At 46.1% G+C, this 16,148-nt stretch overlaps 1 protein-coding gene across 2 annotated transcripts; it reads right to left on the reverse strand.

Annotated features, from left to right (window-relative positions):
- Nucleotides 1–2,662: 2,662 nt before the first annotated feature.
- Nucleotides 2,663–14,475, reverse strand: INO80E (INO80 complex subunit E). Of its 2 annotated transcripts, XM_044448066.1 has the most exons (7): nt 14,292–14,473; nt 10,602–10,672; nt 9,640–9,692; nt 7,877–7,952; nt 6,453–6,570; nt 4,459–4,587; nt 2,663–2,993 (listed from the first exon to the last, which is right to left on the reverse strand). In XM_044448066.1, exons 1-7 carry the CDS (start codon nt 14,379–14,381, stop codon nt 2,790–2,792), a joined length of 741 nt encoding a protein of 246 aa, XP_044304001.1. In that variant the 5' UTR covers nt 14,382–14,473; the 3' UTR covers nt 2,663–2,789. The 2 variants fall into 2 exon arrangements, with proteins under 2 accessions (XP_044304001.1, XP_044304002.1); XM_044448067.1 differs by lacking the exon at nt 4,459–4,587 and having other exon boundaries at nt 14,292–14,475.
- Nucleotides 14,476–16,148: the final 1,673 nt, after the last annotated feature.

The raw sequence follows: 16,148 nt of genomic DNA on the forward strand, positions 1-16,148 counted from the left end.
CTTCTCTAGCCCTGGCCATCTTGGGTGACCACCTCTGAGCCTATTCCACAGAATCCTCCTTAAGTGTGACACCCAGGTCTGGGCGCAGGACACCAGAGGAGGCTGAAGTAGCAGAGTAAAGAATAATCCTCATGGCTTGAGGCAACAGTACCAGTAACGCACCCAGCCTTTTTTCAGCCGTGGCACACTGCTCCCTCACGTTCTGCTTCTGACCAACAACAATCCCAAGATTCTTTCCACATGCACTGCTGCCAAGCCTGGTGACCCACATCTTCTGGTCGCACTTTTTTTTCTTTGCCTAAGGGCAAACTCTGCTCTTGTCTCTGTTAAATTTCAGTGTGTTCATTCAACTTAGATTTCCCATTATTCTGAATTTTATTCCTGTTTTGCTAGCTGCTCCTCTCAGTTTGGCTTCATATTCAGATCTCCACCCCATCATCTAAGCAATTGATAAAAATGTTGAAGAGTACCAGACCCAGAATAGAGCCCAAGGCAATCCTCTCAAAACCTCCCATCACTCTGCTGAGGAACCACTGGTGAACATACTTGAATAGAGTTTTCCAACCAGCAGTGAATGTCCCTTGTTAGAGAAGTACAGGAATGAAACTGATTACCTAGGGAGGCGGTGGGCTCTCCCACACCGGAGGCATTCAAGAGGCAGTTAGACAGCCATCTGTCAGGGATGCTTTAATGTGGTCCTGCATTCATACTAGCCTCATAGGTCCCTTCCAACTCTAATATTCTATGGTTTACTTTACAGTAGTATTGTCTGGGCTACATTAATTTTCCAAGCACAGTATCACAGAGGGCTTTGGTAAACACTTTTGCTGAAAAGCAAAGTACTTTGACTCCACAGAATTCCCACAGACTCTAGGACGCAGTGTTCAAGCCCTAAAGATGCGAACTCATACAGAACAGCTCAATATATCTTGACCAATTCTTTATTGCTCTCAAACTGGATATAATTTCCTTGCTGAGAGGGGAAGCAAACCGGGAGCTGATTTTTTTTTAGTTTACCATTTCCTTCAGCTTTCTCTTCCTTCACACACACCAAAGGCCCTCTTTGTTGCTTTTAGTATTCCTCACCAGCTTCTTAGCTGCAGCATTCCTGAGACTCCTTGGCGACCTATCTTTCATTTTTGTACAGATATCCTTTTCTTTCTCAGCTCATCAGTCTGCTCTTCATGCAGCTACTTTGACTTTCTCAGATGTCCCCATTTTTCATCTTCATGGGAATGGTTTGCGACTGCTTTTGAGAATTCCACTGGGAAAATCTTTCTGAAAAGCACTACAACTTCTGATGGGGATTCATGTATTAACAAAGAGGAACAGGCAGAGACAGAAGGCAGGATTGGCCGTGGTCATGACTCTCTGGCCCAGCCTACCATTAGCTGGGCTGAGGAAATCCGTCCCAGACAGCAGAGCTGGTGGCACCATTAAAGTGGGGGGCGGGGGGATGAGGATGGGACTGCAGATCCAGCAACCAAATACAACCTTCCTTCCCCAGATGGCCATCTCTCCAGATGACGATGTCCCTTTCCCCAGCCACTGATCACTGGGTTGTTTCTTCACTTTTAGGCATAGTTTCCCCATTCTAAAAGGTTGAAAGGCCTCTCCAAAGATTTACATTATTAAGTCTTTAAGCCAAATGTGCTACATTTCCTATATGTTTTCACCCACTGCCCACCACCGGAAAGTGGTCACCAAGAGCATCTCCAAACTAGAATTCAACCCTGAAGCTGAACAAGGTTTAGCACCCCTGCATAAAGATGGCAGTCATTATTTTACCAGTGTGCGGCAGTAGGAACTTGGGCATCATTTGGACCATTTCAGAGGTCCACATTCGCCCTCCAAGCACGACAGAAGTTCACCAAGAGTCACACGGTAGTCCTGCGACAAATTAGTTTGCTGTAGAAGTTGCGAGCCAGTTTTCAAAGAGAGGCAGTCTTCCATCTATGCTGATAGGCAAGTATGCAGCCAAGGAATAACTGAGCATTTTGCTTCTCTTAAATCTACTATCGACCAGACATAAAACACAAGATTCTCTTTTGCCAGTTTCCAAAGATTCTTCCCTTGTTCTCAGTTCTTACATTTGTAATCACAGAATGGTTTCTTATAGACATCCAATCACCACTAAAAAGAAAAAAAATCTGTAGCAAAAGCTGCAATGCAGCAAGTAGCAACATTTGGGTGCCTACCAGAAACCATCTAGTAAAATAACATGTTTAAGATACAGGGGATGTTCCAATTTTATATGAAGGAGACCCCGTGTGCATTTTGATAGATACCACAGAATTTCTGGAAGTAGATAAAACTTCCATGTTTACATGTGCAATGAAAAACTATTTTCTTGGTTCTTAAAAAGGGTTACCCTTTCCCCTCTCAGGAGATTTCAAGCACTTTTTCAGAGTTCCCTGCCTTTTAAAGGGACTTTCTTTTCTTCTCCGCCCCGAAATAAAATAAGAGAGAGATTTACCCCATGTTGTAAAGGGATGTATTTTTTTCACATGAATTTTTCTTTATTAATAACCTGAAAAGGTCAAGAAACCTCTGGCCTCATTATGAGGCAAATTCTTCTAAGGGCTCATGGGGTTTAGGAGAAGAAGAAAGCTTACAGGGGGTGGGATTTGGGGAAGCAGGGGCACAGAAATGGCGCCTGGAATTTTTTATACAAAAAATCCCATTTATTGACTGTTTTGCATGTTTTTTGGAGTCTGTAAACAAGAAATAAAATTGTGGGGCACCAGAGAGGCCTGTGTCCTTTGAACGGGAAGTGCCGCTTGCTGGGGTCACTCGGGTATGTCGATGACCAGCTCGTCGTCGCCATCCAGAGGGTCTTCGCCACTCCCCTCCCCTGCGTCACTGAACATCTGGTGAGGCACTGTGCTGAGGATGGTGGGCGGTGGCAGCTTGGGGGTCCCACGGGGCGAAGGAAAGGGCAGCCCCACCACCACAGGAGAGCAGTCAGTGGGGGAGGCAGGGGGCAGTGGCAGCTGTGGAAGGAGAGAGAGAGAAACATGGGTGGGACACATGACCCTGGCCTTCCCAGGCCCACGGATAAAGAAGCAATGCAATCTGTTAGCTTCTTCCCACCATGTGCAGAACATTAGTCCAGTGAGACAGAATAACACTATACAGGCAGTCCCCAAGTTACAAACACCCAGGTTACAAACAACCCATACATATGAACAAACTGCCTTAAAGCCTATTAATTTTTTTAAAATGCTGCAGAGAATTGCCATCACCATAGAGAAAGAGGAAGGGCTCCAAGGCAGGCTTTCCTGCCCTGCCCACCTGGAGAAAGAAACCTCACCCACATTTCCTTGCTGCAAAGAGGAGGCTCTGGTGAGTTTGGGCGGCAGGGGGCTAGAGATCTTTGTGACTTTTCCATTTTCACAGAGATCTTGCGCCCCGACCCCTGTGACTGTGGAGGTCCAACTATATGCAATTCAAGTTACAAACACATTTGACTTAAAGATGAATTTGTTTTCTCAAGGATGGAACCCATTTGTAACATGAGGACTGCCTGTACTTATTTTGGCCTATCAAACCCCGTAACAATTAATCTGAATTCTTGTCCAAAACTTTCCGTGGCTGAAGCAGGCAAAAGAACATTGCATATCAAATCTGCACATGGAAAATTGCATCAGAATCAAAAGGGAGGCAGGATGGGTGAGCCTTCCAAAAATGTATGGGAGCACCTTGCAACCCCATCATTTCACCAGCATCACCTATTTCTTCTCAAGTGCCCACAAAAATGGACATGGACATTTTTGTCTCACTGGCTGAAATAGTGTCTCATTGACAGGGGATCAAGCAACCCCCCCAGAACAACAAGACACGTGCTGCGTGTTACTCCCCCATGGCAAGCTCAGGAAATAAGGTTACATGGAGAGCTGCTGTGCAACATCTGTAAGAGATTCAGTATCAGTTTCCAGCTGTTACACTTCACATTTGGTACACTGCAACTCGCATGCTTGCTGAGGATGATGGCAGCTGTAGTCTATATGCATCCAGAGCATACTAGGCTGATTGAGAAAGGCCGTTCACATGTTACGCCTTACTACGGGGAAAGATGCCCCCCAGGTGTGTGCGATTATCGCTCCCGTCAAGCGCAGCGCACGGTCAGGATTTCTGGGAGCTGTACGAAGCAGGTCAAATCAGTTCGCCTCGATCAGTTCCATTTCCAGAAGCAGAGGAAGCATCACCAGAGACAGTTGTGGTGAAATCTCTCTCAAACGATCCAGTCTCCTCCTCACAACACAAGGGAGTATCTGGCTGTTTGAGCACATGTTCCCAAATGCAATGCAGTACCATGTATGCAGATTCCAACACACCCACAAACCTGCACTGCATTTTCCGAAAAGCAGTTCCCCCAGCCCCACCCACTGCACACACAAACAGACATGCACACATGCACGCACGCACGCACGCACACACGCAATCTCCTGGCGGTACCTTGGGCTTGCGGGGCCTCGGGGGCCGCCGGGCAGAGCGGGTAGCGTTGGTGTCAGGCTGTGGGGGCCCAGGCTCAGCTCCCAGTGCCAAGTAGTCAGAGGGGAAGGGAGCATAAGGGGGTGAGGCCAGCTGGGCGGGAAAGGGATGGTGGGAGGCAAAAGATGGAATAAGAAATCAAAGAATGAATGATGAGCACATGAGCCCCAGAAAGGGGTTCTGAATTTTGTAAAGTTAAGAAGCTGCTGTATATATATTCGAGAGCTGTTCCTGCAAATCGTGAGCAGGTGGCTCAAACACCCACCTACCATGGACAGCCCTCCAGAATCCCCTTTCTCCAGACTGATCAGCTGGATCGTTCTGGGGACCCCAAACAAGGCAAACAGTTGGCAACCCCTTCCTGCCCCTGGCAGCGGATGGCATCTTGATCCTGAAAGTGGAGGCTTCCTATAGCTGCCACACGGCCTCGTAGCCACTGGAGAACGCTCTGCAGAAGCATCTCATCTTTTAAAGAAGGACCCTCTTTTAAAGCCAGTGGCTTTTGTAGCAGCGAATTCCGTATGCATTGGTCTGTTCTGTGAAGGCGTACTTCCTCTCGTCTGCCCTGAATCTATCCATCATACCATCAGCTGTAGTAAGGGACCTCCTTGGAGTTCTAGTCTTGTGAAAGCAAGAGGAAAGCCACAACCTTGCTGGCCACTTTCTCACCATTTTGCATTAATTTATAAACCCCACACACAGCCTTCCCCAAGCTTTGCCCTCCAGGTATGTCAGACTCAGCTCCAATGCAGGCAGGGCCATGCTGGCGAGGGCTGATGGGAGCTGCATTCCAGATCATCTGGAAGCCACTGGCTGGAAAAGGCTGATTTATCACATGACCCCCCTGGGCTCGGTCCTGTGCAGGTTTATCCCTTCCTGATATAAAAGCTGCCCTGGTTCCTTGAGAGCTTTGTTTGCCCCTTTTTTTGTCAGCTATAATCCTTAGCAGAAATTGGTCTCGAGAGTCTTTTTCCTCTTTGTGTGGGGGTGTCCTCATTTGCACATACAGAATGAAACAGACTGAGTTCACATACAGATCAGATTCATATACTCTGTGTGTGTACATCTGCCTTCCCTAACCAGGTGCTCTCCACACGTTTTGGGCTTCAACTCCATCTTCCTCAGTCTCTGACCACAGGATTGATGGGAGATATAGTCCAAAAAATTTTGTAGGTACCGGGTTGGGGCAGGCTAGTTTCTACAAATGCAGGAACTAACAACTCTTGAGAAAGGCATCATCTAAAAAAGCAGCCTTGATATATAACCCTAATGTGATCGTATCCTGCGTTCTCCCAGCACATTGCTCTGACTCTAAGAAAGACGGAGTCTCAATTTTCTGCCTATATACGGGGTTAACAACCACACCTAACACTGCAATAGAAAAATAATGAAGTGAAATGGAAGTGATATGAAAAGGAAGCTAAAGGCAAGAGGATGGGGGAGTATGACACAAATAGCTGACTTCAGGCTTGCCCTCAGAACTAGGATCACCATTTTGGGTAAGGTTGCACAAATATACATGAGTCTGTAGGCAGGACCTGGATACAGACTCTGGCCAAGCTTTGTCGTTTGTTTTTATCCTATCCATCTTGGCAGCTTTAGCAAGAACAGCGGGGTGACCGTTCTGAATGCGGATGAAGAACCTTAGCCTCTGTCGGCCCTTCTTTCAATGCCAGCACAGCCACGCTGAGTCAACCACAGGGCAAAACACCTCACTTTCAAAGGTGGCTTTGGGGCCTAGGAAAACGAAAACATGGATCAAAGAGGGCAGAGAATCTCCACAGCCTGGGGTGACCATGTTACAAGTTCTGGTCACAAGTGTAAAAAAGACCCCACAAAGCCATCTCTGACACTGGATCTATTCCCAAGCCTTTTCTGAACTTACAGGATCTGAAGGTTCGATTTGGGCAACCAGTTCTACTCTGCCCCATTACCCATTGAGAGATGGAGTTACTCACAGAGGTTAAGTAGGGGGATTGTGTCCCTGAAGCTGGGAGGCCAAAGCCAGATGTTGGCTGGAGGGAAAGACCTGAAGAGGAAGGCGATGAGGCACTGCCAAGCTGCGGACTGCGCTTCCTACGGAGAGACAGAGATTTGTGATTTTTGAGTGAAGATGAGCTGTGAGTGCACTCTACAAAGCCAGCTCCGGGACTGATGGATGGGCTGAATGATTTTCTTTCTAGTTTGTCAGACTGTCAAAGCTCTCTGAGCAGTTCACGAAATGAAAACCTGCCGCACAATAGAATGTAATATAAAACCTTCCATGGTTCAAAGCAGACTAAAACCACCAGCTGGGAAAAAAACCTAAAAAACACCAGCTGGCAAATATCAAAAACACCATACTGCATTTAAAAACTAAACTGAAGGAATAAATGTCTTGGAAAATAGGAAGGCCTTCACTTGCTGCAAACAAGACCACAAAGAAGGGACCAGGAAAAGCCCTCTGGGGAGGCATTCCATGGCCCTAACCCTTAGCAGCCACTCACTCACTTCATTTGGCAGGGGCCACTGGAGGAAGGCCTCTGAAGATGCTCTTAGGGTCTGCGGAATTGTGGATGGGAAGAGGCAACCCTTCAGGTAACCTGGTCCCAAACCATTTAGAGCCCTAACAATTAATACAAACAGTTTGCATTGAGCTGTGAAACAGACTGGATGCATCCCTGACAATCCTTATTAACAATTCCATCCACTGCCATGTGTTGGTCCAGTTGAAATTTCTGGGCCGGTCACAAAGGGAGCTCAATGTACAGCACATTGCCTTAATTCAAAGCCGAGGCTGCCAGAGCATGGATAATTGCAGCAAGTTATCTCTGACTTCTTGCAATATCAGCTTAAGTTGAGAAAAGGTGCTTCACACCACAGGGACCCCCCAAAAATAAAACAAAACTTTGAGGCTGATCCTTTAGGAGGAGTGCAACCCCCTTCGGGAAAGACTGGACACCACTTAGCTGGGCAGGTGAACCACCTGCTATCAGAAGGTCTGTCTCATTTAGAACAAATCTTGGTTTGTTGGCGCAACAGACCTACAGCTCTCCCTGTGGTGCCACAGACCTCATACCAGATGTGCTACAGAATGCATGACTGACGAGGCAGCCTTCTTTACTTCTAAAATAGATCATCCCTGTGGGATATTGTCTGAAACGGTCATGCCAAAGCTAAAAAGCTAAGCCATACACGAAAACAGCAGATGGCCCTCTTGGCTTCCAAACCAACGGAGAAGGCAGTTTGCAATCAGGCTGCAACAGGTGAAGCAGAAGGGTTCTGCCCGTTGTGATAGCAACCGAGCAGGACGGACAGCCCTCCTGGGAGGGGCAGGGCAGCCACCCTGAGCAGGGGCACTGACCTTCCTCCCGTCTGGAGTCCAGAACTCAGGCAGCCTCACCTCTTTAAGGACTGTGGCTCTGTTCCCTTGGGCATCTCCCCGTCGCTGTTGTCAGAGGATGCTGTTGCGTCCGAATCTGAAATGGAACGTCAGAATTGGACCTGCAGATGCCCCTCTTCCATCAGGATGCTCTGTGCGTGGTGTGTACAGGCATCATTTCATCTACGCAATATCCTTATGAGGCAGGTTTAGGCTGAGAGACAGCATGGTTCAGATTATCCAGTGATCCCCCAGGCTAATTAGTCAAATTCAAGTCTCCCTGGTCCAAGACCGAAAAATAAACGCTCTGCTATACAGCACTCAGCCTCCCGCCCCGTCCAATGCTGAAGGCAAGAACCTTTGCAGTCAGATCCCCCACCACTTAAGGCTTCGCGCAGCAAAGCATTTAGGATCAAGTTGAATATCCTTTCAAAACGCTTTTAACTAAGACTCTTGCTGCTGTTACATTTACTGAGTTACCCATCAGCCTGATGGAATCATGACACCACCTGGACTAAAAGCGCATCACGACATACAGATCTGTATTTATTTAGACTTACAGCTCTTAGCATTCTAAATGGCCAAGGCAGGTTTTAGTCAAGTTACATTTAATTGTAGCCCCTGTTTCTGCAAATACTGCAAGAAAAACAAGCAAATGGACTGCAAAAATGAACAAAGTCACCAACATAATTTAAATAATCAGCACAGTACTCAAATCCTAGAAATTCATTATTACACAGGAACATCACAATAAGGAGGGCTTTAAATAAACAGCATACTTTGCCCAATGTAGCAAATGTTGCTAATGGAACCCAGCAGCCACAAAAATAATAAAAGATTAAAGAGGCACTGTAAGAGGTTCAATAAAGATGTTCAAATGCACAGCGAAAGACTCTCAAAGCACTAGGATATTAAAACAAAAATTCAACAGAAGCGAAACATAAAATGTAAAAGTTAACATGTGTAAGACACAGATAGATAACAAAAGGAAGAAAACTTTTCAGTAACCAGAAATTTTAAAAAATAATCAGAAGCCAAGAACAGAAGACAGCATTCAGAATTTTAAAGAGTATTACTATAACAAGTGCTGGATGTATAGAGAACAGAAAACAGAAGCCAAAAATGGTGTTGGGTATATAGATAACATAAAAACAGAAGCCAGAATCTGCAACAGAAGCCCCAAAAAACTGGAAAAAAATAACAGTACAATCCTATGCATGCCAACTCAGAGTAAGGCCCATTAAGTTCAATAAAATGTACTATGTAGTAGTAAATACATACTACCCCATGTGGTAAAGTTTAGGGCTGCAGTTTAAATTCAGTCTAAGTCAATGTCTTCCCACCCTTTCCTGGTTCAGGCCTTATACCTGGTCTTGTGAATAAGCGCACACAAGCAGCTGGCCCACAAACACACAGAAACTACTAGGTCAGCCATGCACACAAGTCTGTATAATGTCTCCAATGGTATCCTGGATTAATAAGGTGCATTTATGTAATGTATAGACATTTTTATCCGAAGCATGTGATGTCTGCACAGTCTTCAATGCTCCCCACAGCCATGTAAGACCTTAAGGTAATCAATACAATAAAAAAATATATACAGTGCATTAAAATAAAAACCACATTCTGGCTTTCAGTGTGTTTTTCCCTTTTCCTGTTTGAGTCTGCATGATTGCTTCAGCATTAGCCAAAACAAAACCACTGCATTTTACCTGGCACACCTGCAGATACAAGCCTATGGGAACTGTTTTTCTCAGGACACACAAGCGGAAGGAATTTATTACCTGATGATTCTTCATCCACATTCTCATACTGCAGCAGGCGATCAAGTAGAAAACTGGAAAGAGGAAAAGGCAGAGGAGGTGACATTATCCCAAATACAGCGCAGGGCAAAGAAGCAAAGTCAGTCCACCAGCTGTACTGACCGCTTTTCTGTCCTTTTTCCATCCCTTTTTGCTTTGGCATGGTGCCTTTTCAGACTGCAAGTCTGTGGGCCTGTGGGCTCTTATTAATTGCATGTAAACTGTTCTGGGAGCCTATTCAAACATACCCTGGAACCATGTCATTTGCCTGGGTCTTTCTCCTTCGTCCAAAAAAGGGCAAAATCTGGCTGAGGTTATTCAAGAGACAAAGTCACTCTGCACACACTTGAAGGAGCTTTTCTTTACTCTGATTTCTCACAGTCTAGGACTCTGCACTGGTTTTAAACGGCTTCTGACAGTAAGTGCTGCACAAACGGAGCAGTGGTGCCCTCGCAGATGCAAGCTCCTTGTTTCCTCTGCCACACTCCACACTGTCAGGCTATTATTAGCAGATGTACAGGCAGAACAAGAACAGGTGCAGTTTGCCCTTGGATAATTTGCAACTATGAGGGGAAGTCTAACCTGTTGAATTTCTCCTTGTCATGCAGCTAAGGAGCCAGAAGCCCTGCCAGGGAGCGGCCTTTACCCTACCTTTCTAGGCCACGGTTCCTGCAATGGGTCCACCAACTATTTATTTCCTTAAAGAGGAAGAGAAGGCTCCCAGAGCAGCTTGCATACAAACAGCAAAACGCAAGAGCCCCTGCTCACAGGATTACAATTTGCAAAAGACACAACACACAAGGGGAAACAAGACAGAAAGAGGAGATAACTGAAGTGACTTTTCAGAGCTCCGCTTCCGCTCTGGACAGCCTGCTGGAGCAGCCACTGGGGTGCAGACCCCCTCCCCAAGTGACACCCCCACCCTTCCCTGCCTAGTTGCTCACCTTTTATCCCGTGAAACTTTCAAGAGTTTTCTTTGGGCTTTTCTCAGTTCTTCTTGAAAACATTCTTGCTCCTGCAAAGTGATAGGACAGACTGTAGCAAGAGATCCCTCTACCTCCTCTCCAGTTCGTCTGTCCTCTCCAGGGTGGCCATGCCAGAAGCCAGAGAAAAGCAGCTGCCTTGGATAATAACAGAGCCAGGATACATTAAAGGGCATAAAACAGGCAGTTGCCTTCCCTTCCAGCGGTTTTGCTGTATGGCTCCCATCAGCCCCAGCCAGCATAGCCAGGGATGCTGAGCATTGTAGGCCAAGACATCTGGGGAGACTCAAGTCAGAGGAAGTTCCACTTGAGTCTTTACTCCTCTCTTCTGCTGGCTTTTAACTATTTAATGTACTGCTACTTTGCCAGCTGTTGTGAACTGCTCTTCAAATTGGGGTCGGAATGAGTAAATAAAAGCCTCTGAATGCCTCATGTGCTGCAGGCTTTACAACACCCCTGCAGGGCAAGTCAGTATCATCAGCGCCATATTGCATAAGATCTGCAGGTAAGGAAGACAGAGAGAGAAAGACTTGCTCAAGGCTGCCTAGCAAGGCAGTGAGAGAGAGAGGGATCCAACCCGGGGATTCCTGATTCAAGAAGCCTCTCTTCCACGAGTGAACAGTGTCACCCAAATGCCTAAAATAGTGAGAACTGAAATGTTTCCATTCCCAAATTGGGCTGTTGGAAAGAATGCATGGAAAAAGCAGGAGTGGATAGTTCAGTAAAAGGACTTATGAACTCGGTTCTGCTACTGCTCACAATTTCCCGGGCTGTGCATGTGCTTAGGGGTCACCTGTCACCCAGCAAATGTCCACCTATGTAAGCTATTTTACACCCATCTCTCAGGGCCGTAGATTCCGGTAGATCATGCAAGCCTGAAGCCTGCCCACCCCCGATCTCTGCTAACACCAGCAGAACCTCCAAACTTAGCATGCATCCCTGCTTGGCCTGTTTTGTACAGAAAATGCCCCACTGGCATCAGATGTTCCCCATGGGGAATTCAAATCATCAGGCTGTCCGATTTCAAAATAATCCCAACATGATGGGATTATTGATCAGCTTCATGATGCTCGATCCTCTGTGACACTAATGTAGCACCAACATTTAATAGACAATAGAGTCAGTGTAGGCAAATAGATAATGTTCCATTTAAAATCTCTCTCTTGGAAGAGCCAGTGTTTCTGAAACTCCTTCCTAGCTCTCCAGAAGACACAAAGCACGGGTTGCTAAATGTTTCTTATTCAAGCCACTACCACATGTGCCTGGTTACATCCTACAGACCAAAGTTAAAGAGTCTTTAAACAGGAAAAGTTAAACTACATGAGACCAGGACACCTTTGGGATTGTCTCACCCCTTATGTTCCTGTTTGTTCCCTGCATTAATTAGAAGGAACACTTCTGAGAGGGACACATGCTCCAGAGGTTTGCCTCAGGAGCACTTGTAGTAGAGCATTCAGTGTTCCAGGCCTCCACAGTTCTGCTGTTCAGACATCTTGCCAAAACTTGTCTTTTTACAGAAGTTCTCCTGGAAGTGTGACCCAGTCCGAGTCAGCAGTGTGATGCGGTGGTCAAGAGGGCGAACGCCACCCTTGGTTGCATAGCCAGAAGTGTGGCTTCTAGATCAAGAGAGGTATTACTACCACTCTACACGACTCTGGTGCGCCCGCAACTGGAGTATTGTCTTCTGTATGGGGCCCCTCATTACAGAAAGGATATAGCCAGGTTGGAGTCAGTGCAGCGTAGGGCCACAAGCTTGGTGGCCGGTTTGCAGGGGATGCCGTATGAGGCGAGACTGAGGGAACTGGGTCTCTTCAGCCTGGAGAAGAGGAGACTCAGAGGGGATATGTTGGCGACATACAGGTATGTGAGGGGATGTCACATGGAGATGGGTAGAGACCTGTTCTCCCCTGCAGAGGAAGGCAGGACGCGCCCCAACGGAGCAAAGCTCAGGGAGCCAAGGTTTCGTTTGGATGCCAGGAAGCACTTCCTGACAGTCAGGACCCCGAGGGTGTGGAATGGGCTTCCACGAGAGGTCATTGAGGCCCCATCGGTGCGGGTGTTCAAGGATAGGCTGGACGTGCACATGGTGGGCGTGCCGTGAGCGGAGCCGGCTGGTGCCAGAGGTCAGACTAGATGGCCCAGGAGACCCCTTCTGACTCGCTCTGTTTCTATGTTTGCTCTGGTTTGAAACACACAGAAGTGTTTTGTAGTTTTATTGCCAGTTAATCATAGTGTGTAGCATTTATGTGCTTTCATGCTACTGTAATTTATATTCACAGCTTTCATAGTTTTGTGAAAAACAGTATATGAATCTGAATAAAATAAATGTGGGTTGTAACCAATGCTAATCTCATGTATGTATTTCACTGAGTCTAACTCAAAATAGGATTAAGACTGAATACAATGCTGTATCCTAAAATGGCCCCCAATCTTTTGGATATTTTTTAACCTAGCATAACCTCTGCCCCACTCCCACCCCATTTAAGAATATTAAAGCAGCACTCCTGGATCAGACCAGGGGTCCTTCTAGTGCAGCATTCTGTACACAGGTGACCAGCCAGCCACCACCGCACCTTCCTCCCCATGTTCCCCAGCAAGTGGAGTACACAGGCAAAGAGCCTCTGATACTGGAGGTAGCATACAGCCATCAGGACTAGTAGCCATAAATAACCTTCTTCATTAATCCATCCAGTCCCCTTTTAAAGCTGTCCAAATTGGTGGCCATCACTACATCTTGGGGAATTCAGTGCCACACTTCAGCTATACCTCATTCCTCCTTGTAATCTGTCTTGATTCTGCCACCCATCAGCTTCATTGGATGACCCCAGGTTCTAGTTCTGCAAGGGGGAGAAAATGTCTCCTATCCACTTTCTCTACATACATAATTTGGTACACCTCAGAGGGGAGTTACTTCAACTCCTTAAAGGTTTTAGTTGTCGTTTTCTGCACATGTTCCAACTGTACAATACCCTCTTTAAATATAGTGACCAAACCTGTACACAGTATTTTAAGCACAATCACACCATACACTTGCATGTGAAATCTGATATTGGCAACTTCCTTCCCTAATTATATCTAACAAAGAGTTTATCTTTTTCACAGCAGGCACACACTGTGTCAACACTGGCATCAAGCTATCTATCACAACCCCAAGCTTTTGCCCTAACATGCAGCGATTCACGCTTACTTACCCTCGATTGTATTTGCCATTGTGATGCCCCTTCTCCCAGTTTGGAGAGCCTTTTGCAGCACCCTGCAATCCCGTTTTACCTCCCACCGGCCCAAGTCATTTGGTGCCATCAGCAAACTCAGCCACTTCACTGTTCATTCCTAATTCCAGATCATTTATAAATAAGCTGAAAAGCACTGGTCTCAACACAGATTCCTGAGGAATCCCACTGATTACACCCCTCCCTGGGGAGATTGTACCATTTATTCCTGCTCAGTGCTTTCTGCACTTTAATCAGCTACTGGTCCGTAAGAGGACCTCTCCTCTTATTCCCTTACTGCTAATTCTGCTCTGCAGCCTTCTTGCAGAGCTCCTTCTCTCGCTCCCAAGGGAATTTCAGCCCACGCACCCCTCTCCTTCCAAAATATTACTTCGTCCTCCAGCAGCCCCCTCCCCGCCCCCAACACTCCTCCGGTCCTTACATAAATCAGGAACTTGAGCCTCCTCTTCAAGGCCCTGTAGCGCCTCTTGTAGCCCCCGCCGCCCGGGTCGGGCTCCCCCGCCCCGTTCATGCCGCGTGGGGAAGTCACTCGGGACAGGAACTGAGAGACAAGGAGGCAGAGGAGGGGAAAACGCTGGCGGGGACGAACTACGTCTCCCGGCGTGCCCCAGGAAGGAGCCACAGCAAAGGGAAGCGGAGAGGGACGAAACTACAAGTCCCAGCATGCCACGGGAGGAAAAGAGTGTCGCCGCTAGAGAGCGGCCACGCCTTGTTTTTGCACGTGGCCTTTGGGGGTGTAGTCAACCTTAGTTCTTTTAGAGTAGATGCATTGCGGTGGGTAGGACTAAACACTTTTATGGTATGCCCTGAAGCTATAATCTTGTACTCACTTACCGGAGCGTGAGTAAACAAGAATCGGATGGTGCTGGTTTTAATCCTCTTTTCCCTACGTTTATTTATATCCACCTTTTAAATGCCTATTTTCCCACATTCTTCTCTACCCTCTGTTACCTTCCCTGTTTTAGCCTGCAAGCCCAAGCCCAGAGTCTTTGCATCCCTTAAAAGATAGTCTTAGATGTTCTATGTAAAAGCTTGAAACTCGAGGAATTACTTACTCCATGCATCTGATGAAGCTGGCTAGAGTCCACAAAAAAGTTTATGCCATAATATATGCACTGTTCTTTAACAAATGCATTGTTCTTGTTTTCCTGGATAAGACAATAAACTCTTTGGAGCTGAGACCATTCTAGTTTTGTTGACAGAGCAGTATATACAAATGAAAATAAATGCATAGTCGGGTTGGGTTGGCACAAACCTACGCAACTACTTAATCTACCAAGCTAAATCAGTAGCCATGCATGGGCGACCTAACAGAGGCTTGATATCTTGCCTGTTTGAAATCGCAGCAAAGGAAAACCCATGAAGCTCACCATATTTGGCTTGTTTGGACCAAATCCAAACATAACACAGTGGGAAATGAACTAAATATATGTATTCAAGGAGTTATAAAGCAAGTTGATAAAATTATACCATTTATTGGTAGTATCTGTTGCTCAAAAGATAGTATACAAGCTTTCAGGTAGCATATAACTCATCCTCAAGCTGCATGCAACTGGATGTTTTGGGGGCAAGGATGATGTTCAGCCCAGTTTATCTACCTCTTTGTTCAGTGGAAATAGGATGGAGTAAAGGAAAGGTAGCCTACACCAAATAAAAGCATATAAAAACTGTTCTGTTGAATACAGAACTCCTGGCAAGATGTTCCCAAGCCAACAAAGCATCCTGGATCAGTCCATGGGACCCTACAAAGCCCTCAGGGCAATTTTATGTGTGGTGAGACCTAAACACTCCTCCAAGCTCCCCTCAGGACATATATGCTGAATAATAATAATACAGGCTTGCGATGGAGGTAGTCTACACTCACTCGCAAAGAATGAAGACTATACAGAGGGTGCAAAAAATGTATACGCATTTTAAGAAAGAAAAAAGCTGTATTAAAATTGTAATACTCAATATATACCAATAACAAAAGATGAATCCCCATCTATGGAATGCGCTCCCCAGAGAGGTCCGCCTGGCGCTGTTATTTGTTTTTCAGCGCCAAGCCAAGACCTTTTTATTTAAAAGTTATTTTAATTGTTAATTGATTATGTATTGGGTTTTATATGTGCCAAAATGTCTCCAAAATTTTTATGCCTCCCCGAGGCTTTTTGCGAAGGGGGCGGCATAGAAATGTTTTAAATACATACATACATACATACATACAAGTCATGTTTGACTTTGCAATTACAAGAGGTGCTCAGAGTGGTTACCATCAGTGTCCAGACACTTCTGATTA

The sequence above is a fragment of the Varanus komodoensis genome, unplaced genomic scaffold (assembly GCF_004798865.1).
Source record: "Varanus komodoensis strain SLA01 unplaced genomic scaffold, ASM479886v1 scaffold53, whole genome shotgun sequence".
NCBI lineage: Eukaryota > Metazoa > Chordata > Lepidosauria > Squamata > Varanidae > Varanus > Varanus komodoensis.

What these genes read in the sequence shown, in the direction of transcription:
- INO80E (XM_044448066.1), bottom strand. Translation starts at nt 14,381, where the DNA reads ATGAACGGGGCGGGGGAGCCCGACCCGGGCGGCGGGGGCTACAAGAGG. An exon ending in AAAGTTTCACGGGATAAAAG is followed by an intron (nt 9,693 to 10,601) that starts GTGAGCAACTAG and finishes TCCTCTTTCCAG; the next exon opens with TTTTCTACTTGATCGCCTGC. An exon ending in TGTGGATGAAGAATCATCAG is followed by an intron (nt 7,953 to 9,639) that starts GTAATAAATTCC and finishes GTTCCATTTCAG; the next exon opens with ATTCGGACGCAACAGCATCC.